The sequence below is a fragment of the Heptranchias perlo genome, chromosome X, assembly GCF_035084215.1.
Source record: "Heptranchias perlo isolate sHepPer1 chromosome X, sHepPer1.hap1, whole genome shotgun sequence".
Classification (NCBI taxonomy): Eukaryota; Metazoa; Chordata; class Chondrichthyes; order Hexanchiformes; family Hexanchidae; genus Heptranchias; species Heptranchias perlo.
In genome coordinates this window covers 26,068,582-26,092,170 of record NC_090370.1, presented here as the reverse complement: position 1 = coordinate 26,092,170, position 23,589 = coordinate 26,068,582, and the positions used below count along the sequence as shown (strand labels likewise).

The following is a 23,589-nucleotide window of genomic DNA, read 5'->3' as shown; positions in this document are numbered from 1 at the left end:
ACTTCTTGCCTTTGACCTCGGCAGAACTTGGGCTCAGTGCCCTCGGGCTTGGTAGGGGGCGGGGGTTTGCGGGGACAACATGTGAGGAGGAGAGTGTGCCAGGCAGCTCTTTAAACTGAGGAGTGGGTGACGAGGAAATTGACTAGAATGGTGCCAGGGATGAGGGACTCCTGTTCCGGCGAAAGACTGAAGAAGCTCGGGTTGTTCCCCCGAGAGCAGTGAAGGTTAATTACATGGAATCACTTTGAGAGTACAGAACAGGGACAGGCCATTCGGCCCATCAAGGCCATGCCGGTGTTTAAGCTCCACACGAGCCTCCTCCCTCCCAACTTCATCTCACCCTATTCTTCTATTCCTTTCTCCCTCATGTCTTTATCTGCTGTTCGCCCCAACCACTCCTTGTGGGAGTGAGTTCCACATTCTCACCACTCTCTGAGTGAAGAAGTTCCTCCTGAATTCCCTTCATGTCTTAAATGTCTTCATATCTTCTTCGATCTCTCCTTCCAATGTCCTGCCCACCTTGCTGGTCTCTGTGATCAATAGAAACATCGAAAATAGGAGCAAGAGTAGGCCATTCGGCCCTTCGGGCCTGCTCCACCATTCAAAATGATCATGGCTGATCGTCCAACTCAGTACCCTGTTCCCGCTTTATCCCCATATCCCTTGATCCCTTTAGCTTTGAGAAATATATCTATCTCCTTCTTGAATACATCTAATGGCTTGGCCTCAACTGCTTTCTGTGCGAGAGAAATCCACAGGTTCACCACCCTCTGAGTGGAGAAATTTCTCCTCGTCTCTGTTCTAAATGGCATACCCCGTATCCGAAGACTGTGACCTTTGGTTCTGGACTCCCCAGCCATCGGGAATATCCACCCTGCATCCAGTCTGTCTGGTCCTGTTAGAATTTTATATGTTTCGATGAGATCACCTCTCATTCTTCTAAACTCTATTGAATATAGGCCTAATCGACCCAATCTCTCCTCACACGTCAGTCCTGCCATCCCATGAATCAGTCTGGTAAAACTTCGTTGCAATCCCTCCGTGGCAAGGACATCCTTCCTCAGATAAGGAGACCAAAACTGCACACAATACTCCAGATGTGGTCTCACCAAGGCACTGTATAACTGCAGTAAGACATCCCAATCTTCTCACATTCCCCTTTCCCATCCTTTCGTTTATTGTCGATGTACTCAGCGTACGCCTTTTTCTTAAGTTTTAATTTTATTCATTATTCGCGGGTGACTCACCTCCTGACTCCACAAAGCCTTTCCACCATCTATAAGTCAGGAGTGTGATGGAATACTCTCCACTTGCCTGGATGAGTGCAGCTCCAACAACACTCAAGAAGCTCGACACGGTGAAGGTTCCCATCTCTCTCTCTCTCTCCTCCCCTGAAGGTGCTGACTCTGACTTGGTTCAGTTCTACACTCAATGGTTCCCCTCCCTCTACTCCCCTGAAGGTGCTGACTCTGACTGGGTTCAGTTCTACACTCACTGGTTCCCCTATCTCTCCTCCCCTGACGGTGCTGACTCTGACTCGGTTCAGTTCTACACTCACTGGTTCCCCTCCCTCTCCTCCCCAGAAAGTCCTGAATCTGACTGGGTTTAGTTCTGCACTCATTGTTTCACTTCCCTCTCTCACCTCTCCCCCCTCCCACACCACGAATGACCAGGCTCTGACTGGGTTCAGTTCTGCACTCATTGGTTCCTCTCCCTCTCTCACCCCTCTCCCCCCAAGCACGATGGTCAAGGCTCTGACTGGGTTCAGGTCCACATTCAGTGGTTCCCCTCCCTCTCCTCTCCTGAAGATGCTGACACTGGCTGGGTGTTTATGCTCTCCCCCTCATTTCGACATTCCGTCGCTCCCGATTGCTGCCGGTAAGCTGTCCATCTGTGGTATCTCCCACTTTTGGCGACGGACTCTCTCTGACCAGTCACCATTTCTCCTTCATTTAAAGACGGTCCCTAATCTGTCACTATTTCTCCTTCATTGACAGACACTCCCTGACCCGTCACCATTTCTCCTTCATTGAAAGACTCTCCCTGACCTGTCACCATTTCTCCTTCATTTAAAGGCTCTCCCTGACCAGTCACCATTTCTCCTTCATTTACAGTCACGACCTGACCCGTCAACATTTCTCCTTGATTTACAGACATTCCCTAACCAGTTCTCTCCTCTCTCCGCATCTCCCACCAGATGTCCGTTCACTTGTGAACAAGGACCTTGCCATCCACAACCTTATTGCGGGTGGCTGCATCTAGAAACAAAGGAACAGGAGTAAACCATTCCGCCCCAGCCTGTTCCGTCATTCAATTAGACAATGGCTGATCTGTATCTTAACTCCATCTGCCTGGCTTGGTATCATAACCCTTAATACCCTGGCCAAACAAAAATCTATCAATCTCAATTTTCAAATTTTCAATTGACCCCCAGCCTCAACAGCATTTTGGAGTGAGGAGAGTTCCAGATTTCCACTACCCTTTGTGTGAAGAATTGCTTCTGACATCACCCCTCAACGGCCCAGCTCTAATTTTATGGTGATTCCCCCTTGTTCCAGACTCTCCCAACAGAGGAAACGGTCTCTCTGTATCGACCCTATCAAGTCCTTTAATCATCTGAAACACCTTAATTCGATCACCCCTTAATCTTGTATATTCAAGTCAAGACAAGCCTAGTCTATGCATCGATCCTCATAAATTATATAAGTGATCACTGTCAGTACAGGATAGAAATTCAGAACAGACAGTTTCAGTTTGTGTGGAACATTATTTTCTCCATAGTCCCAAGAAGATGCAAATCCCCCGTCCCACACTCTCCCTCTTTATACCTATTAAGCTGTGAATCCCCCGTCCCAAACTCGAACTCCTTGTTCCCATTCAGCTGGAAGTCCCCCGTCTCGCACTCTCCCTCCTTGTCCCCATTCAGCTGTAAATCCCCGTACCACAACACTCTCCCTCCTTGTTCCTATTAATCTGTAAATCCCCCGTCCCACACACTCTCCTTCCTTGTTCCCATTCAGCTGTAATTCCCCGTCTCGCACTCTCCCTCATTGTCCCCATTCAGCTGCAAATCCCCTTACCACACACTCTCCCTCCTTGTGCCTATTAAGCTGAAAATCCACCGTCCCACACTCTCCCTCCTCGTTCCGATTAAGCTGCAAATCCCCCGTCCCACACTCTCCATCCTTGTCCCAATGAGGCAGTAAATCCCCCGTCTCGCACTCTCCTTCCTTGTTCCTATTAAGCTGTAAATCCCCCGTCCCATACTCTCCCTCCTTGTTTCTATTCAGCTGTAAATCCGCCGCCCCACACTCTCCCACCTTGTGCTTGTGAGGCTGCAATTCCCCGTCTCGCACTCTCCCTCATTGTCCCCATTCAGCTGTAAATCCCCGTACCACACACTCTCCCTCCTTGTGCCTATTGAGCTGAAAATCCCCCGTCCCACACTCTCCCTCCTCGTTCCGATTAAGCTGCAAATCCCCCGTCCCACACTCTCCCTCCTCGTTCCTATTCAGCTGTAAATCCCCCGTCCCACAAACTCTTTCCTTGTTCCTATTCAGCTGTAAATCCCCCGTCCCACACTCTCCCTCCTTGTTCCTATTAATCTGTAAATCCCCCCCACACACACTCTACCTCCTTGACACGTCCTCACTGTTTGAAATCCAGAATCATCGCAGCCTCTAATTTTCTCCCTTTCTCTCCTGAAGGTGCAGCGTGATGGTGGGGTTCGGCCCCAGTCACTGTCTGCCCTCCAGTACCCGGCCAAGTGGTAATTCTGCAGTTGAGAGCAGAAACAGCGACCTGCCGGTATTTCGACCATCGGTAGCCGCCGTCTCTGGCTGATTCTCTCCGGCAAATCTGAGGCCAACGGTGGCAGATCAACAATAACCTGCATTCACACTGAGCGGAGTCTCAGCAACACCGAGTGCTGCTCAGGCCCTGAATCAGAGCCGGGGGACCCGGCGGACTGGCGGGCGGGGGCCCCGGACATGTATTAAACCGATCACCCAGCGCCTCCCACGTCCAACCCGCCGCTTCCCGATTTCTTCTCCCGTTTCCACCGAGTCCGACTCGAGACAAGAGACAGGGCAGCGGCGCTCCCAGAATGCGGGGCGGGCCTGGGGAGCTTGCGCCGTCTGAGCGGAAATGCAGCGCCTTGGAGAGATAGAGGGGTTTCTGGGGCACGGGGAATGTGGGGCCGGTGGCCGCCATTCGTCGCCGGGCGTCGTTCAGTGTTTTATTGCCGGCGTCGCGCACAGAACCGTTTCTCGAAATGCAGACTGAGGAGTTCAGAGCCGGTTTGCTGAACAGACACTGACCGTACAATGTAGAACAGTGTTTTTCAAACTATTTTTCTCGTGACCCAGTGAAAGAAAAACACTACCCCCAGGGACCCAAAACAATAATATCTTCTGACTGCAGTTTTCATCAAATCCCAATAGAGGACAATCCATGCTCGCTCTTCACTTCACTTCACTTCAAGTAATAACTAAAATTAGACATCGACGTCACTTGAAAAATATTTTAAATACAGTATTAAGAAAGTAAAAAAAGATCAGGTTGAGTTTCACTTTCTTAATGTGAAGGGTTGGACTGTCGCTTCTTCATGATCTCGTTCCAATCTGGATCACACGATGAAAGCTCCACACGCATATCAGGAGCGCTGTTGAGTCGGTTTCTTTCTCTTGTTTTTAACCTTGTCAAAGTCGAAAATCCAAGTTCGCACATGTAGGTTGTTGTGAAGGGCAGCAAAAACAGAACACTAATCTGACTTAACAGAGGATATTCTTTGAAAATACTGATCCAAAAAGATGACAAACTGAATGACTTGTGGCGTGTTTTCAGTGTGCAATCACAGGTGAGTCGCACCAGCTCGTTTTCTTGCTCAGGCATCAAGTTTAGCTTCATTATTGATTCAGGGTTTTCGAAAACAAAATGACCTTTCACCCAACACTTTGCCTTCAAATTTTCAAACCTCTCTGCAGGGAAGTAGCGACTAAAATGATCAGACAGAGCAGCGAGATGGAACTGTATGACACATTTCATTTCATTCCCTTTTTCTTCATTGATGCTGTTCTCCTCAGTGTGTTGCAACAATGTTGGGAACATGGAATAGCTCGGGCGATTACTTTTCACTCCGGCTTGCCACAGTTCTAATGATTTTTGAAAGTTTGTATATGTTCACAATGTCGAAACAAATCATTGCCTCTTCCTTGTAATTTCAAATTCAGATCGTTTAAAATTGAGAACCTGTCAGCCAGGTATGACAACTTCATTAACCAACTGTCATCGGAAAACAAATTTGTCATGTTAGACTGTTTCTCTACCAGGAAAATGTGAATCTCTTCCTGAGTTCTTACACCCTTGTAAGCACCCTGCCCCGTGACAGCCATCGTACTTCAATGTGAAACAGTAAATGAGTGAGCTCAGCTCCCTTTTCTCAGGATAACGCTTCAAAAAAGCTTTTACTTCAGTGAGCTTCCTTGAATGAAATTAACAATTTTCACTACTTCCTTCATTACTGCCAAAAGATCAGGGGGAATACCCTTGGACGTCAAATCTTCGTGGTGAATGTAACAGTGATTCCAAACATCATGATCAGCTGCCTCAGATATTCTTCTCATAATTCCACTATTTCTACCTGTCATATTTACTGCTCCATCACTTGGAATTCTTTTGCAATTAGCCCAGTCCAATTTGTATTTTCCATCTATACAGTCATGTTTTTTTTTATTCGTTCACGGGATGTGGGCGTCGCTGGCGAGGCCAGCATTTATTGCCCATCCCGAATTGCCCTCGAGAAGGTAGTGGTGAGCCGCCATCTTGAACCGCTGCAGTCCGTGTGGTGACGGTTCTCCCACAGTGCTGTTAGGAAGGGAGTTCCAGGATTTTGACCCAGCGACAATGAAGGAACGGCGACATATTTCCAAGTCGGGATGGTGTGTGACTTGGAGGGGAACGTGCAGGTGGTGTTGTTCCCATGTGCCTGCTGCCCTTGTCCTTCCAGGTGGTAGAGGTCGCGGGTTTGGGAGGTGCTGTCGAAGAAGCCTTGGCGAGTTGCTGCAGTGCATCCTGTGGATGGTACACACTGCAGCCACAGTGCGCCGGTGGTGAAGGGAGTGAATGTTTATGGTGGTGGATGGGGTGCCAATCAAGCGGGCTGCTTTATCTTGGATGGTGTCGAGCTTCTTGAGTGTTGTTGGAGCTGCACTCATCCAAGCAAGTGGAGAGTATTCCATCACACTCCTGACTTGTGCCTTCCAGATGGTGGAAAGGCTTTGGGGAGTCAGGAGATGAGTCACTCGCCGCAGAATACCCAGCTTCTGAACTGCTCTCGTCGCCACATTATTTATATGGCTGGTCCAGTTAAGTTTCTGGTCAATGGTGACCCCCAGGATGTTGATGGTGGGGGATTCGGCGATGGTAATGCCGTTGAATGTGAAGGGGAGGTGGTTAGACTCTCTCTTGTTGGAGATGATCATTGCCTGGCACTTATCTGGCGCGAATGTTACTTGCCACTTATGAGCCCAAGCCTGGATATTGTCCAGGTCTTGCTGCATGCGGGCTCCGCCTGCTTCATTATCTGAGGGGTTGCGAATGGAACTGAACACTGTGCAGTCATCAGCGAACATCCCCATTTCTGACCTTATGATGGAGGGAAGGTCATTGATGAAGCAGCTGAAGATGGTTGGGCCGAGGACACTGCCCTGAGGAACTCCTGCAGCAATGCCTTGGGGCTGAGATGATTGGCCTCCAACCACCACTACCATCTTCCTTTGTGCTAGGTATGACTCCAGCCACTGGAGAGTTTTCCCCCTGATTCCCATTGACTTCAATTTTACTAGGGCTCCTTGGTGCCACACTCGGTCAAATGCTGCCTTGATGTCAAGGGCAGTCACTCTCACCTCACCTCTGGAATTCAGCTCTTTTGTTCATGTTTGGACGAAGGCTGTAATGAGGTGTGGAGCCGAGTGGTCCTGGCGGAACCCAAACTGAGCATCGGTGAGCAGGTTATTGGTGAGTAACTGCCGCTTGATAGCACTGTCGACGACACCTTCCATCACTTTGCTGATGATTGAGAGTAGACTGATGGGGCGGTAATTGGCCCGATTGGATTTGTCCTGCTTTTTGTGGACAGGACATACCTGGGCAATTTTCCACATTGTCGGTTAGATGCCAGTGTTGTAACTGTACTGGAACAGCTTGGCTCGAGGCGCAGCTAGTTCTGGAGCACAAGCCTTCAGCACGACAGCTGGGATGTTGTCGGGGCCCATAGCCTTTGCTGTATCCAGTGCACTCAGCCGTTTCTTGATATCACATGGAGTGAATCGAATTGGCCGAAGACTGGCTTCCGTGATGGTGGGGATATCGGGAGGAGGCTGAGATGGATCATCCACTCGGCACTTCTGCCTGAAGATGGTTGCAAACGCTTCAGCCTTGTCTTTTGCACTCACGCGCAGTGTTTCGAATATTTGCGCTCCTGTTGCATTTGTTGGTAAAGTTAGACAACACAGCCAACCTTCTATAAAGTCATCTTGCCCGACATATCTCACAGAGAAGAACAGTGCTGCACAATTTGAAATATCAGCACTCTCGTCAAGTTGGATCGCAAAATCCCCGGCTGAATGTAACCGAGTAATAATCTTGGCTTCTGAATCCTCAGCAATAGAACATATTCGCCGAGACATTGTGCTGTCACTGAGAGGAACGCTTCTCAATTTTTCAGCAGGCTTCTCGTCGAAGATTTCCGCACCATATCCAGAGATGCTGAAATTCTTCCAGCATCTCTGAATAAGTTTTTCGGCAACTGTAAGGGCCATTTTCTCTTTTGCCACACTGTATGCGACCAAATATGACACCAGTTGCGCCTTATCATTCAGAGCAGTTGACCGATTAAGAACTGGTGCTGATAAATTTAATCCCCGTTGCTTCCTTTGAAAATATTCAAGCGGGTGATCAAAGAGTTCCCCATGTTTTGTTTCAAAATGTCTGTTTAATTTTGACGGTTTTAAACTCTCGTTTACAAGCAGCTCGCTACAAATAACACACTGGGGCTTTGGATCATGGTTTGCATTTGCACAATTGATGAAACCACATTTCAAAAAAGCCTCACTATACTGCCTCGTCTACGATTTGGTTTTCTTCTTAGTGGACGGTTCAGGCCTGGTCCACATGACAGAAGTTTGTCCGTCATTTCTCGAACTTCCTGTTGCAGACGACGTACTCACACATGTTGGTTTTATTGTCGGATGGAGATGGGTTTGAGAACTGTGTTTTTGAACTTCTTTGTTTTATTATAAAATGATCAAATTTTGGGAATTAAGGTTTGGTGATTAAGCCGCCCCTGACTCATTTCCCCGTGATACTGGGCCCAGACCAGCACCACTCACCATGGCTTTGGCGGCGAGGAAGAGCGCGTCCTGGTTGATGCTCGGAAACACGAAACCTAACAGAATGACTATTCCACTGGAACAAGGTCATCGCTCCACAGAATGAAATGACTGTCTGTCATCTGCCCAACGGAAATTACCTGATAAAAACGTGAATGTAAACTTCAGTCCAACATTCAACCAATCAATGTCACGCAATCACAAGTTCTGACTACAAAACTGCCTGTGACATTTCATCTCTTTATGAAATAATTGTTTGCCCTTTTCTTATTTAATGTCCAGTTGTGGTTCATTTGATTTTCTCGACCGTACCCATTTAATGGCAGTGAGCTGATATTGCCAATCGGGCTCAGCATTCTCTGGCGAGCAGTAACCTGCCCTATAAGCTCCGCTGATAACCTGATATCTGACGAATCTCCTTTCCATGTTCCATTACATTTATGCTTTTATTTTTAGGGTTCAAACGAGGGGGCACAAAGTTAAACACAAAGCAATTTGGCAACATGCAGGTCTCACAATCAACGCAAGAGCACGCAGAAGGAATCCCAATGGACCAAACCCCTTCTCATTCACTGCCACTGGAAAAAAATCCGAACGGACCAACCCCTTTCCTATTCCCTCCCATTGCAGAGAATCCCAAAGAGAAAAAACCCTTCACAGTCCAAGCATTAAAGAGAGTGCGGTGCCCAGAACTGAACACAGTTCTCGAAATGAGGTCTAACCAGAGCTCTGTCTAACTGTGACATAACTTCCACTCCTTTTTATTCCAGTTCCCTTGAGATAAAGATCAAAATTTAATCTCCATTTCACCTTATATTTTTTGTGAATTCTGTACTTGGACCTCTAAATCTCTATCCTCCCCCACAGTTCCTTGCTTCTTGCCATTTAGAAAATACTCTGATCTATCTTTTTAAGGTTCAAAGTGGATGACCTCACACTTTCCCACGTTGAGCTCCATCTGCCACTGTCTTGCCCACTCACTTATTCTATCAATGTCCCTTTGCAACTTTCTGCTCCCATCTATAATGCTAACTGTGCCACCGAACTTAGTTTCGTCAGCACACTGGGATATAAGGTTCTCTGCATAAGAACAGAACTAATAGGAGCAGGAGTCGGCCCTACGACCCGTTGAGCCTGTTCCGCCATTCAATCAGACCATGGCTGATCTTCGACCTCAACTCCACTTTCCCGCCCGATCACCATATACCTTGATTCCCCTAAAATCCAAAAGTCGATCGATCACAGACTTCAATATACTCAACGGCTGAGCGTCCAAAGTCCTCTGGGTGAGAGAATTCCGAAGATTCACAACCCTTTGAGTGAAGATTTTTTTCCTCATATTGGTCCTAAATGGCCGACCCCTTATCTTGAGACTATGACCTCCAGTTCTTGACTCTCCAGCCAGGGGAATCAGCCTCTCAGCATCTGCACTGTCAAGCCGTCGAAGAATTTTATACCTTGCAATGTGATCACCTCTCTTTCTTCTAAACTCCAGCGAATGTAGGCCAATTTTACACAATATCTCCGCACAGTAAAATTGCAGCAAATCCTCCTTACTCTTATATTCCAACACCCTTGCAATGAAGACGAATATTTTATTTGCCTTCCTCACTCTCATTAGACCCTTGGTAACTCACTATTTCCAGTATGTTTTTCCTCTATTCCTTCTGTTGGGAAAATAAATCATTGTTGAAAACATTTCACTCCAATTATACCAGTTTCTGTTTGGGGAACAAAATGCAGCTGAACTGCAAACTTGGAGTTTCTGAAGAAAGCGGATTAATGTGAACGTTGAATTGCGATGGCCGGAAATCGAACCCGGATCAACTGCTGGAAGGCAACTGTACTCACCACTATACCACCATCGCTGAAAAAAGTTATCAATAAAATGGTTCCCAACCATCAGATCCTGAACATCCACTGCAGGCTGTTGCATTTTTTTCTTCAGTTGAACTGGTTTCTGACGGATCCTTTCTCGCTCTGTCGCAGTTCCCGTTTCCGCCCAGTAGATGACGCCAAGCCCCAATCAATGGAAATTACACAACAGCCAGTAATTGTTCACCTGATATCGGACTGAAGAGATAGTCGATACCTGCAATACTTGACCAGCTGGAAATACACATTGCCGCAACTCACATCAGCCATTGTGTAACATTAAGTAATTTCATTAAATCATTCTGGAGACCTGAGTACGAACTGGGCACAAATGGCAACTTAATATTCAAGTCGAAAAGATCTTTAGAAAGGACCGAGAAGTAGGGAAAGGAGGAGGAGTAGCAATATTGCGAATGGAAAATATTACAGCAGTTGAAAGATAGAATATCAGTGAGCGTGAGGGGGCAATGTAAACACTCCGAGAGAGACTGATCAAAAGTGGCCCCATTGTAATCCTCCAGAAGGTATAAGAAGGGCGAGTTGGGGAGGATTTCTTCATTCTTTGTGAAAGTGTTTGTGAGATTGTGGAAATGTCTGAATGAGGAAAATCCGGTGGAAAAACTCGGGCCAAGGCCAAGTCTCGCTCATCCTGGGCAGGACTGCAGTTCCATGTGGGCCGTGTTCACAGGTCCTGTGAAAGGGGAACAATGCTGAATGTGAAGGTGCCGGAGCTCCGGTCTATCTGGCTGCTGTGCTCGAGCACCTGACGGCTGAAATCCTCGGGCTGGTCGGTAATGCGGCCCGCGACAACAAGATGACGCGCATCATCCCCAGACACCTGCAACTGGCCGTCCGCAACGACGAGGAGCTCAACAAGCTGCTGTGAGATGTGACCATCGCTCAGGATGGGATGCTGCCTAATATCCAGGCCTGTTTCTGTGCCGTAATTTCGATGTAACTCGATGTAAATGCTCTTTTCAGAGCCACCCACTGTATCTGTGAAAGGGCTGGTTACTGTCTGAAGGGAGACGCTGATATCATGCCACCAGTGTTGCTTTGAGCTGCTTTTTTCTCGTTGTGGACGAGATGAGGTATTAATGGGACTGGAGTCGGTGCACCGACCACATTCCGAGACTTTAAACCGTAACTGATGGACCCCAGTCCACACATCACCAGATTTGTTGTATTTATTTGAACTACTTGCCATGCTGGGCTCGTAAAGCATCACCAGAACTGCTCAACTAAACTTTCCACATCTGTGGGATTCAGCGCTTCGCTCCGTTTCTGTTCTATTTTGTTGGATTATTCAAATAACTCATCAAACTCACTGGGGAATCACTGAAATGTAACTCTGTACAGAAACAAATGACAGTGAACGGCCTGGTGCCCAGGAGATCAGAAATAGTATTCGCCTTTCGCTTTGTTGACCAGTAAACCGTGTTTCGAGTCCACCTACCCGCGTTGGTTCCACATGGGAAACAAATAGAGAGGGCGGGAGGGGAGGAGACAGAGTGACGGACAGAGCAGAGAGCGGCCTCTGATCTTCCAGCTACACCTCCAGCTTTCTCCACCCGCCAATTTCAAACCGTTTATTGATAATAGAACCGAAACACAGCGCTCCGCACAAACCCTTACAGACTCTGGCTTCATATTCAAGGATTCCCAGGAACCCGGAGCTTTTAAATAAGCCCCGTTACAATTAACAGGCAGTAATATTCCTGCCTAAATACAGTCCCTTCGACAACAAGTTAAACCGTCTCCTTCCATTTAAGTCCCACACCCGATTCTATCTCCCCACATATCCCCTCCCAGACGGATTCAGCGTTTTACAAACACCTTATTCCAGCTGATTTGGAAAATCTCATATGTTGGGGATTGAGTTATGACGCGGAGTTTCTCCGCCAGTGTTACCGTCTCACAGAGACTCTCGCCCTGAATCTGTGAAAAGAAAATGACCATGAACTGGGAGTGCAGCCGAACACATCCCCAGTTACAGTAAGGCTCGGACACCCCATTCTCTCTGTTTTATATCAGACAGTATTCCACCTTCATGTCCAGCACTTGAGAGAGACACACACTTTCAGTCTTACACTTCCGATCAGTGTGTTCATATCACCCTCAATAACTGCATCCAACCTTCAAATACAGCACCAGAGAGTGAGAGAGAAAGGGAGACAGATACGGTGAGAGAGCGAGCGGAGAGGCACAATGCCACAGTATCAGTTCCAGACTGACCTGTAACGTTGCGTTTTATCCAGAAAATCCCGTTGGAGAGACAGAAGATGCATTCTTATCTCTCATGGATATACCAGAGACGGACACACTATTAATCCCACACTCAAGGACAATACAGAGAGTGACAAAAACAATGTGGGCCGAATTGAACCCTGTCTTGCCTGTTGTACTATATTCGGTTTTGCAGATCAGGTCTGTTCGTTATTACTCTCAGTGACCGAGAGTTTCACTCTGATTATATTAATCTGGGACTGTTGCTGTCTGATATTAATCCTACACAGTCCCAGCAAATACACCGACTCCCGCTTTCCTCCCATGTTCCTCCAGGATTGGTTTGAGAAATCCTCCCTCCAGTTTCGGGTTCACGCGTTACTTTATCAGTAAAGGGACCAAGAATAAACAGAACCCATTGGCTCATTTCACAGCCGTCCACGTTATCTCTGATTGTCCCTTTACCATAAAAAGATACCGAGAGAAACAGCAGGGATGGAAACATCCAGTTGAACAGTGAGAGATTGTAAAGTCAGTCTGGATTCCAGCGTTCGGCACTGGTGGAATCGCATCTGTTTTCCATTCTGGTGCCTGTTCCTGCACTGCCTGTGGACCCCATTCCCTCTGACCTTTCCCCCATTTCCTTTGCTCAGACTCTGAAAAATTCCAACTGGGGAAAGTTTCCATCGATTTTGGTATTGCGAATTAAACCAGATATCTGCGCATGCGCGATTCAGCCCCGCCCCCAGCGCTGCTTGCTGGTGAGCAGAAGAGCGCATGCTCGCTCTCCTCTCCCAGCTCGGCCTGTCGGCGCCATTCCCTCAGTGAGCGGAAGAAGATGGTTTAAAACAGCCGGGAATGGAGAGATCACGGCCTCCGGTGGATGGGAGCAAAGAGCAGCCTCGTTACAGCAGCTCATCGCTTCGGGACCGTGTCCGCAGATGGGCTCAGAGATCGGCATTGAGTCCATTGGAAGTTCTTGGGGGTGTCCGGGGGCTGTTTGTAAGAGGCGGAGTGCATCAGGATCTCGTCCCGGAACATGGAGTGAGCGGGGGAAGGGAGAGGTCATTCTCGGGCTGTGTGTGTCCAGGGTGTGTCCAGGGTGAGGGAGACAGAATGGGAAGAGCAGGTTGTTTGAAATCATTGCTGCTTTCTCTCCCCAAACAAGTGGTGAATTGTTCCTGGTTTAGTTCCAGTCTCACCCTGTTTATTGTTGTTGGACAGTGAACTGTGGAAACAGAGCCGGACAGTGAGGATATGGGGAGTGATACAAAGAGCATCTATTGTAGGCACCAGGTGACAAGTGTGAACACATTTTAAACAGCGGCTGTTATGTTTCGGTTGAACGGTTAGTTCCATGGTAGAGGGTATTAGAAACCTGACCTGTACAAAGGTCCCTGCCCCATCGGGTAGTGCCATTCATGGATCAGTGCAGGGGTTGTGTTGTGTCTGGATGTCACCAAATTGTTGTCAAACAGCGCAACACACCTGGTGTGCAGAAGCTGAGTGCTGCAGTACTGCAGTGGAGTCAGACACTGACACTGTTTGTATGTTTGTATCGCTGGTTTTCATTTGTGGTTATTACAATGATTATTAATTGTAAACAATTTTACAACACCAAGTTATAGTCCAACAAATTTATTTTAAATTCCACAAGCTTTCGGAGGCTTTCTCCTTCGTCAGGTGAACGGTGTGGAAATGAAATTTTCGAATCCTTCGCATTTTAAAATCACAGAACAATGCCTGGTGATTACTGCCTGTTGCCAAGGCAATCACAGTGAGCAGACAGAAAGGTGTCACCTAAAAAGGCCACCGAATATACAAACCCCCCAAAAAAAAGAGAGAGAGAGAGAGAGAAGGAACACAGTCAATGACCCGTTATATTAAAAACAGATAACATTTGTTCGCTGGTGGGGTGACGTGTGGTGTGACATGAACCCAAGATCCCGGTTGAGGCCGTCCTCATGGGTGCGGAACTTGGCTATCAATTTCTGCTCAACGCCTCGGCCAACGTTGTCTACCTCATACGTTGCAGGAAAGGATGCCCCAGAGCATGGTACATTGGCGAGACCATGCAGACGCTGCGACAACGGATGAACGGACACCGCGCAACAATCGCCAAACAGGAGGGTTCTCTCCCTGTCGGGGAACACTTCAGCAGTCATGGACATTCAGCCACCGACCTTCGGGTAAACATACTCCAAGATGGCCTTCGAGACACACGACAACGCAAAATTGTTGAGCAGAAATTGACAGCCAAGTTCCGCAGCCATGAGGACGGCCTCAAACGGGATCTTGGGTTCATGTCACACTACACGTAACCCCACCAGAGAACAAATGTTCTCTGTTTTTTAATATAACGGGTCATTGACTGTGTTCCTTCTCTCTCTCTCTCTTTTTTTTGGGGGGTTTGTATATTCGGTGGCCTTTTTAGGTGACACCTTTCTGTCTGCTCACTGTGATTGCCTTGGCAACGGGCAGTAATCACCAGGCATTGTTCTGTGATTTTAAAATGCGAAGGTTTCGAAAATTTCATTTCCACACCGTTCACCTGACGAAGGAGGAAGCCTCCGAAAGCTTGTGGAATTTAAAATAAATTTGTTGGACTATAACTTGGTGTTGTAAAATTGTTTACAATTGTCAACCCCAGTCCATCACCGGCATCTCCACATCATGATTATTAACGGAGAGATTCAATTGATCACTTTTGTATTTTCCACTTCACCTGTTCTTGAGTTACAAGAGATACTTTTTCTTCCGACAGTCAAATCCTTGAAGGACCCAGAATCAGTGTGATGTTTACTCCACCCGAGGCACAAGGAGCAGTCAGTGCAGCCAGCTCCTTCTCACACACAGTAAGTACATTATCACTCACAGAGCACAGAGACACAGACAGGTCATCAGTCCCACAATCTCAGACAGCAGAAATAGTCAGTCGCACACTGACCCCAATCCAACACTCAAACAGAGCAGGAGAGACAGACCTAATTTCCATTTCACAACGACTCAGTACTGCTGACCGGGAGATAAATAATTCCCAGTCCAAAATCACACCCAGTATCAGATTGAAAGGCACTGTGTCAATCTCACATTAGTTCAGCCTTAGCTACAAATTAAATACCAGATTGAACTGACACATGGTCCTGATTGATAGGTACAGAATGAATCAGAATAGTGTGCTCCAAGATTCAAATTAAATACCAGCCCACAACTCTCACACATTATGAGTTTAAAGATGCAGTATTCATGCCACTATTGTGCACTGAGATACAAATTAGATACCAGTTCAAATGTTACCCATTTTTGACTCACATATATGTCCAAAAACTTCATAGTGTCAGAATGAAATGTACAGTTTCAATTCATTCACTGCAGACTGAGGTACACATTAGATACCAGTCCAAAATTCTCATACAGTGTAAGACTGAAAGAGAGAGTATCAACCCCATGAGTGCAGACTGAGCAACACATCACATACCAGTCCAAAAATCTCAGTGTCAGGTTGAAAGATACAGTATCAATTCCAGAAGTGCAGATTGAGTTCCACATTATATACCAGTCCAAAATTAGCATAAAGTATCGTACTGGAAGATACAGTATCAATCCCAATAGTGCAGACTGAGGTACACATCAGTTACCTGTCCAAAAATCACATTGTGTCAAATGAAAGGCACAGTGTCATTTCCTTTATTGCAGACAGAGGTTCATAATAGATAACTGTCCAAAAATCTGGTACAGTATTATAGTGAAAGATATAGTGTCGATGTGATTAGTACAGAATGACCTACACGTTACATACCAGTATAAAAATCTCACACAGTATTAGACTGGAAGATACAGTATCAATCCCATTAGTGCAAACTGAGGTATACATTAGATACCAGTCCAAAAGCCACATTCAGTGTCAAATTGAAAGATACAGTATCAATTCCATTAGTGTAGACTGAACTACACCTTACAAACCAGTCTAAATATATTACACAGTATCAGACTGAAAGGTACAGTATGAATTCCATTAGTGCAGACTGAGCTACACATTATATATCGTCCAAAAATCTCATACATTATCATACTGAAACATACAGTATGAATCCTTTTAGTGTAGACTAAGCTAAACATAACAAAGCAGTCCAAAAATCCCTCACTGTGTCTGACTGAAAGTTAGAATGTCAATTCCATTGGTACAGACAGAACCACACATCACATATCAGTCCAAAAATCACATAGTGTCAGACTGAAACATACAGTATCAATTCCATTAGTACAGACTGAGCGACACCGAACACACCAATCCAAAAATCTCATTCAGTGTCAGACTGAAACGTACAGTATCAATTCCATTAGTACAGACTGAGCGACACCGAACACACCAATCAAAAAATCTCATACAGTGTCAGACTGAAACTTACAGTATCAATTCCATTAGTACAGACTGAGCGACACCGAACACACCAGTCAAAAAATCTCATTCAGTGTCAGACTGAAAGATACAATATCAATTCCATTAGCCCAGACTGAGCTACACAATAAATACCAGTCCAATAATTTCACAGTAAAAGGTTGAAGTGAACATTATCTTCACAGAGATTAAGATACAATCATACAACAAAACTCACACATGTTGTTTGATTAAAACAAAATCCAAAAGCGTATCCATATTTACACATTAATGCCGGACAAAAGATTTGCATACATTAGTGAATTAAAGACACAGTTTCAAGCACCATACTGCAACCTGAAATAAGAATACAGAACGAATCCAGACTTGCACTTTGCCCAGAGACTGAGTTACAGAATGAATCCCACACTGAGATAAAATACCAGAGATTGAGAGATACCGAATGAATCCCACACTCACAGACAGCACCAGAGATTGACAGATACCGAATGAATCCCACACTCACACACATTCCCTGAGATTGACAGAAACAGAATGAATCCCACACTCACAGATAGCACCAGAGATTGACAGATACAGAATGAATCCCACACTCACACACATTCCCTGAGATTGACAGTTACAGAATGAATCCCACACTCACACACATTCCCTGAGATTGACAGATACAGAATGAATCCCACACTCACAGATAGCACCAGAGATTGACAGATACAGAATGAATCCCACACTCACAGATCGCACCAGAGATTGACAGACACAGAATGAATCCCACACTCACACACAGTATCAGAGACTGACAGATACAGAATGAATCCCACACTCACAGACTGTACTGGAGACTGACTGATACAGAATGAACATCACACTCACATACAGTATCAGAGACTGACAGACAGAGAATTAATCTCACACTCTCATACAATCTGACATCGACTGGCCATAAGTGAGAACTGTAACAGAGTGGAACAAATTCACATTATCTGTCGTTGTTATAGATTCAGGACAATGTGCAATGTGAGGAAATAGTTTCTCTCTGTAACTTCTGCTCTCGTATTTTTTCATATTTTTTCAGTGAAAAATTGGACAATTGATTCAGAATAAAGTTTTTATTTTGCTCATTCGAAAGTTGCCCCATTGTATTTCACTCTGCATTGCACAATATTTCTGTCTGATTTCTCAGGACACGATTTATATTAATCCAAATAAACCAAACTGAAACACAAATAAAAACTGAGCGCAAATCTGGAAGTTTGAATGGCGACCTTCAAAAGTGAAAGGGACAAAATATAGAAAAAATTAAAACCGAAAATGCTGGAAAGACTCAGCAGGTCCGGCAGCATCTGTGGAGAAGGGAAACTCGGGTTAACGGTTCAGGACTATGACCCTTCTCTCGATCAGAAAGGTTAATCAGACATAATTTAAATACGAAACGGGAATCAGCAGACGGAAAACCTTCAGAAAATCAATTAATTTCACTGAATCCGAGCAATTGAGTCCCGTATCCACCATTCAGATCAAGGCAAGTAATAATACAAAGGAACAGAGTTAAATTCAACGTTATGGGGGAAATAAATGCATTTTAGAAGTATTTTTACATGAATTAGACCCGTTTGTGTTTTGGAAACACTATCACTCTGAACATCATCAAATTCAGTTCCAGTCTTGGTGTTTCTGAATTCAGCGTGCTGGGATTCAAATCTGTTGGAATTAACTGCTTGGAAGACAGCTATACTCACCATTATAGCGCCTTATTTCACCAGGAGGGAGAAGTCGAGTGTTTCTGTGGAGTTTCGGACTGAATTGCTCCCTTTGGGTTTCTGGCACTTTAAACATAGACAATAAATAGTTCCCAAACATCAGTCCCTGAACAGACACAACAAGCTGGTGGAATTTCTCATTCATAGATATTAAATAAGAGGATGGCAAAAGCGAATAGGAAGAGGTTCGGAAGAAGTCACAAAAACAATTCGGGAAGCAAACAGGAACCACGGAATCAAATTATCAAGGAATATAAAAGTAAATAGTAAATTATTCCACTGACCCAAAAATATCAAAAGGAAAATCAAAATTTCTTGAGTGCCACTAAGGGATGCACAAGATAAACTCACAGATAACGTCAGCGAAATGGCAGAAATATTGAATTGTTACTTTGTCTCAGTATTTACCCGGGAGATAAACAGGGTGAATATATTGGAGGAAGAGGTCAATAAAGATATCATGGCATTTAAGTTAGAAAGGGTGGTTAAACTCCTGGTCCAGATAGATTGCATCTGTGCATATTCAATGAAGCAAGGGGAGAGATAGCAGAGGCACTGTTACATATATAGGAAAAAATCATCACAAAAAGGAATAGTGCCAGAGGACTGGATGACAGCTAATGTGATTCTTATATTTTAAATCAGGTGATAGAACAAGTCCAGGGAACTATAGACCAGTTAACTAAAGGTCGGTGGCAGGAATGATCATGGAATCTTTTACTCAATGATGCAATGGAAAAAAATCTAGAAACCGAAAATATAATAAAACAGTTTGACAGAAGGTTTGACAGTTTAATTTACAGTTCAACATAACTTATTTGCTTTTCAATTCTATTCCTCTCGAAATAAACCACAGTGCTTTGTTTGCTTTTTATGGCCTTATCAACTTGTGTTGCTACTTTTAATGATTTGTCCATCTGTACCCCGAAATCCCTTTGCTCTTTTACCCCATTGAGACTCTTATTTTCCAAGCAGTATGTGGCCTCCTTATTCCCCCTAGCAAAATGCACCACCTCACACCTTTCTATATGGAAATTCAATGTCCATTTACATCGCCTTTCGGCAAGCTTAATAATTATTCTTGTATTTTGTCGCATTCTTCCTCAGTATCGGCAATACCCCCTAAATTAATTACAAGAATTTAACACAGCATTACAACTAATGTTTGATCTAACAAAATATACATGCAGCTCGTATCCATTCCCAGTTTTTCTAAATCCCACTCGTGCATTATAATGTGAAGAACTAATTTCTGTTCTGTCCCTCTCTCAACTGCAAACTTCACTGTCCCGGGGTTTGGGGACATCTACTGGCCGGAAGCAGAACTGCAACAGTTCGGAACAAATTGCTGAAACCGGACAATGTGCAGTGTGAGCGTGTTTGTGATTGGTGGCAGGTATTAAATCTGATTGTCTGAAGAAACTAATCAGAGAGTTACAGTGAATAATTATTGTGACCTCACTCCGAATGACCCAATCACAATCATTGCCCTCCCCATCCCTCATTACCATAGGGCTGTGGGGCTGCCGATTTAATCCGAGCTCGGAGCGGATTTGGTTAATTTCTGAGTCTGAAATTGAGTTTGAAAATGCCTGAGGACAAGAAAGCAGCTCCCAAGAAGGGCGCCAAGAAAACCTTGAGTAAAGCACCAGCCAAAGGCGGCAAGAAGCGGAGAAAGTCGAGGAAGGAGAGTTACTCCATCTACATCTACAAAGTGATGAAGCAGGTTCAACTCGACACCGGCATCTCCTCCAAGGCCATGGGCATCATGAACTCCTTTGTGACCGATATTTTCGAGCGCATCGCAGGTGAGGCTTCCCGTCTGGCCCATTACAACAAGCGGGCGACTATCAGCTCCCGGGAGATCCAGACCTCCGTGCACCTGCTGCTGCCTGGGGAACTGGCCAAGCACGCCGTGTCAGAAGGGACAAAGGCGGTGACCAAATACACCAGCTCCAAGTAAAACTCGACAATGAAGTGAAAAAAAAACAACGGCTCTTTTAAGAGCCACCCACAACCTCTGTGAAAGAGCTGCATTTCCTGTATATTTACTAAGGATCGTTTTATTGCAGCAATATTATGATTCCAATCGAAAAGTGACTCGAACTACCCCGTTCAAATCCCTGGCCCCAAAAATGAACACGAGTTTATCATCCGCTCCTTCCCATTTGTTTTGTTCTTAAAGCATTACTATTCTGGCCTCTCATCCCCTTTATGACCCCCTCAGCGATTCCGTTCTCAGTCTCAGTCTATTTTTGGATTGACCTGAAAATCCCCAGATTAACAGTAACCCCACCCCTTGCAGTAACAGCGGAATCGGGGCAGAATGAGAGCTCTGTCCTGGTCCCTCTTTTCACAGAAGCTCTCCCGGCTCTGAGAAGTTTCACTTTTCTAAACACTAAATTCAAATGTGTCCTTTCACGGAATGCTGTGAATGGGGCTTTAGTCCCGTCCGGTGCAGTTTGAAAGCGATGGTCGAATGAGCCATAATTTAAAGCAGATTTTAAAACAGAGCGAGCGATTAGTGACGGGAAGCGCTGAATAAGACAAGATACAAAGAACGGGTTTAAAATCTTGTGCTCAGGGCGACATTGATCGAAATCCGATCCTTCACTGCACTGAAATTGGCGGGCTTTTTGTAATTCATAAAATTCCTGGTCTGACCGTTGAGGCCGGTAAATCGCGCCCTCTTCTAATTTCCAGCTATCTGATTGGTTAATGAAATAGGCAAATGAGGTGTAATAAGGAACAACCAATCAGATGATCTTTCAGTCTCAGAAGGGAAAATACAGAAGTCATTCTTAATTCTTTGTGAAAGTGTTTGTGAGATTGTGGAAATGTCTGGAAGAGGAAAAACCGGCGGTAAAGCTCGGTCCAAAGCCAAGTCTCGCTCATCCCGGGCCGGACTGCAGTTCCCTGTGGGCCGTGTTCACAGGCACCTGCGAAAGGGGAACTACGCTGAACGTGTGGGTGCCGGAGCCCCGGTCTATCTGGCCGCTGTGCTCGAGTATCTGACGGCTGAAATTCTCGAGCTGGCCGGCAACGCGGCCCGGGACAACAAGAAGACCCGCATCATCCCCAGACACCTGCAACTCGCCATCCGCAACGACGAGGAGCTCAACAAGCTCCTGGGACGGGTGACCATCGCTCAGGGCGGGGTGCTGCCTAATATCCAGGCCGTGCTGCTGCAGAAGAAAACCAGCAATGTGAGCACCAAGAGCAAGTAAAGCGGCCAAGATTTAATCTGATATCCCAAAGGCTCTTTTCAGAGCCACCCACTGTATCTCTGAAAGGGCTGGTTACTAACTGAAGAGACAAAACGACGGATGAAGTCAGAGGGAGAGAGAGACAATCAGCGCGAGGGACAGGGAGGCACATGTGAAAAAGGCAGGGCAGGCAGAGAGAGAAGACAGGCTGCGACCTACGGACAGTGAGAGAGAGAGAGGCAAATCGAAAAAAAAGACAAGAGTAACAGATAGAAAAAGGTAGAGGCATGAACAGCGGCAGAGAGACATAAATTAAAGGAGAAGTGGATATAACGAGGTCGATAAACACACGGAAAATAAACAGACATCAGCGATATACACAGAGGACAAATACAATTAAAGACGGGCAAACATATAAAGTGACAAGAGGGTAGAGAGAGAAAGCATTAAACAACCAAACAAACTGTATCATCAGCCTGGAGTGTGAGAGTGCTGACCAGAAGAACAGCAGCAGGCGAAATAGGCAAATTCACGTTTGATTTCGGGGAACACTCATTTAGATTTATTTTTGACAGTTCTAAAGGTACTGCCTGGATGCTGCACAATAAAGTCACTCAGTTTGTGTACCTCACCCTGTCCATGACTTTTTGCGGGTCTTTCCTCAGCCGCTCGATGTAATGAAAAATCATCTGGCGACTTAACTTGGTTACGTTGTGGAAACTGAGGGAAACAAGTGAAGTGCCCATTAATGGTGGGTTAAATTTGGAGGAACCTTTTGTTGATAAGCCACCGCCCCAGAGGTGTGGTTCTGTGTTAAAAAGGTTTTTTTAAAAATTGGCAGAATTTGAGTGGAGAGGGACACAGATCAACGACGACTGCTTCAATCTCGCCTTTTGCTTCCTGGCAGCATCACCTCACCTGGACTATTCATGACTGCTCGCTACCTCACGGTTTGATGCCTCGATGCAGGTTTAAAGATTGCCTGTGGATTGCCAGATGACCTGGCTACAAGAGAAAGCCACGCCACCCGACAACGCCATCCATCAAAATACCTGGAATATCCCGGCAAACTTGAGCCAACTATCAGTATATAACTGTCGTTATGGGGTTAGTCTAAGATAGACATTTGATTTCCAAACGGTTATGCGTTTTGGGAATTCAGAATGTGTTGTTTTATTGTTGTTCAAGCAATTCTAAATAGGACATCAACCCAAGATATTGTTTAAATTCTAATGTCAATTTTTCTAGCGTATTAATAATAAATGATTGTTTTCAGTTTAGAGCCATAGTTTGTGCCTGAAGTTTGTTCAGGAAATAGAGCAAATTAAGTTAATTGTAAAATTAAACATTGAGGAGATAAAAAGGCGTTTCCCAAATAAAGTGTAAAATCTCTTTGCATCTTTTTGCCCCTCCATCTGTTCCATGTGTAACTTTCCCAGTGACCTGCTGTATTCTGTAATAAATGACAATGTACTCTTAACCCTTCTGCTGTGTCACTAAACTGGACAGGGTCCCGCATTACTGTTCTGCGCTGTTACTGTTACAAATACTGTTATGGTTTCAGATTACATAAACATATGAATAATTAATACATAAACCAAACCCCAAATCAGAACTACATTCAAATTGATTCCAATTTTACACTGATTTATTTTATAGAAGCTAGAATTGCTTCTTTACATAAAATGACAAATTTGACCTTTCCTCTGAACGTCTGGTCTCCCCGTTTCCGT

At 45.3% G+C, this 23,589-nt stretch overlaps 2 protein-coding genes across 2 annotated transcripts in view; both read left to right on the top strand.

Annotated features, from left to right (window-relative positions):
• The window catches only part of LOC137306868 (uncharacterized), a 244,784-nt gene extending 222,907 nt beyond the window's left edge, over nt 1-21,877 (top strand). Inside the window, exon 4 of the mRNA XM_067976260.1 lies at nt 21,479-21,877. Coding sequence (XP_067832361.1) covers nt 21,479-21,877 — 399 coding nt within the window. The remainder of the gene's footprint in view (nt 1-21,478) is intronic.
• Nucleotides 20,239-20,613, top strand: LOC137306939 (histone H2B 1/2-like). Its single transcript, XM_067976319.1, has one exon. It carries the CDS (start codon nt 20,239-20,241, stop codon nt 20,611-20,613), a length of 375 nt encoding a protein of 124 aa, XP_067832420.1.
• Nucleotides 21,878-23,589: the final 1,712 nt, after the last annotated feature.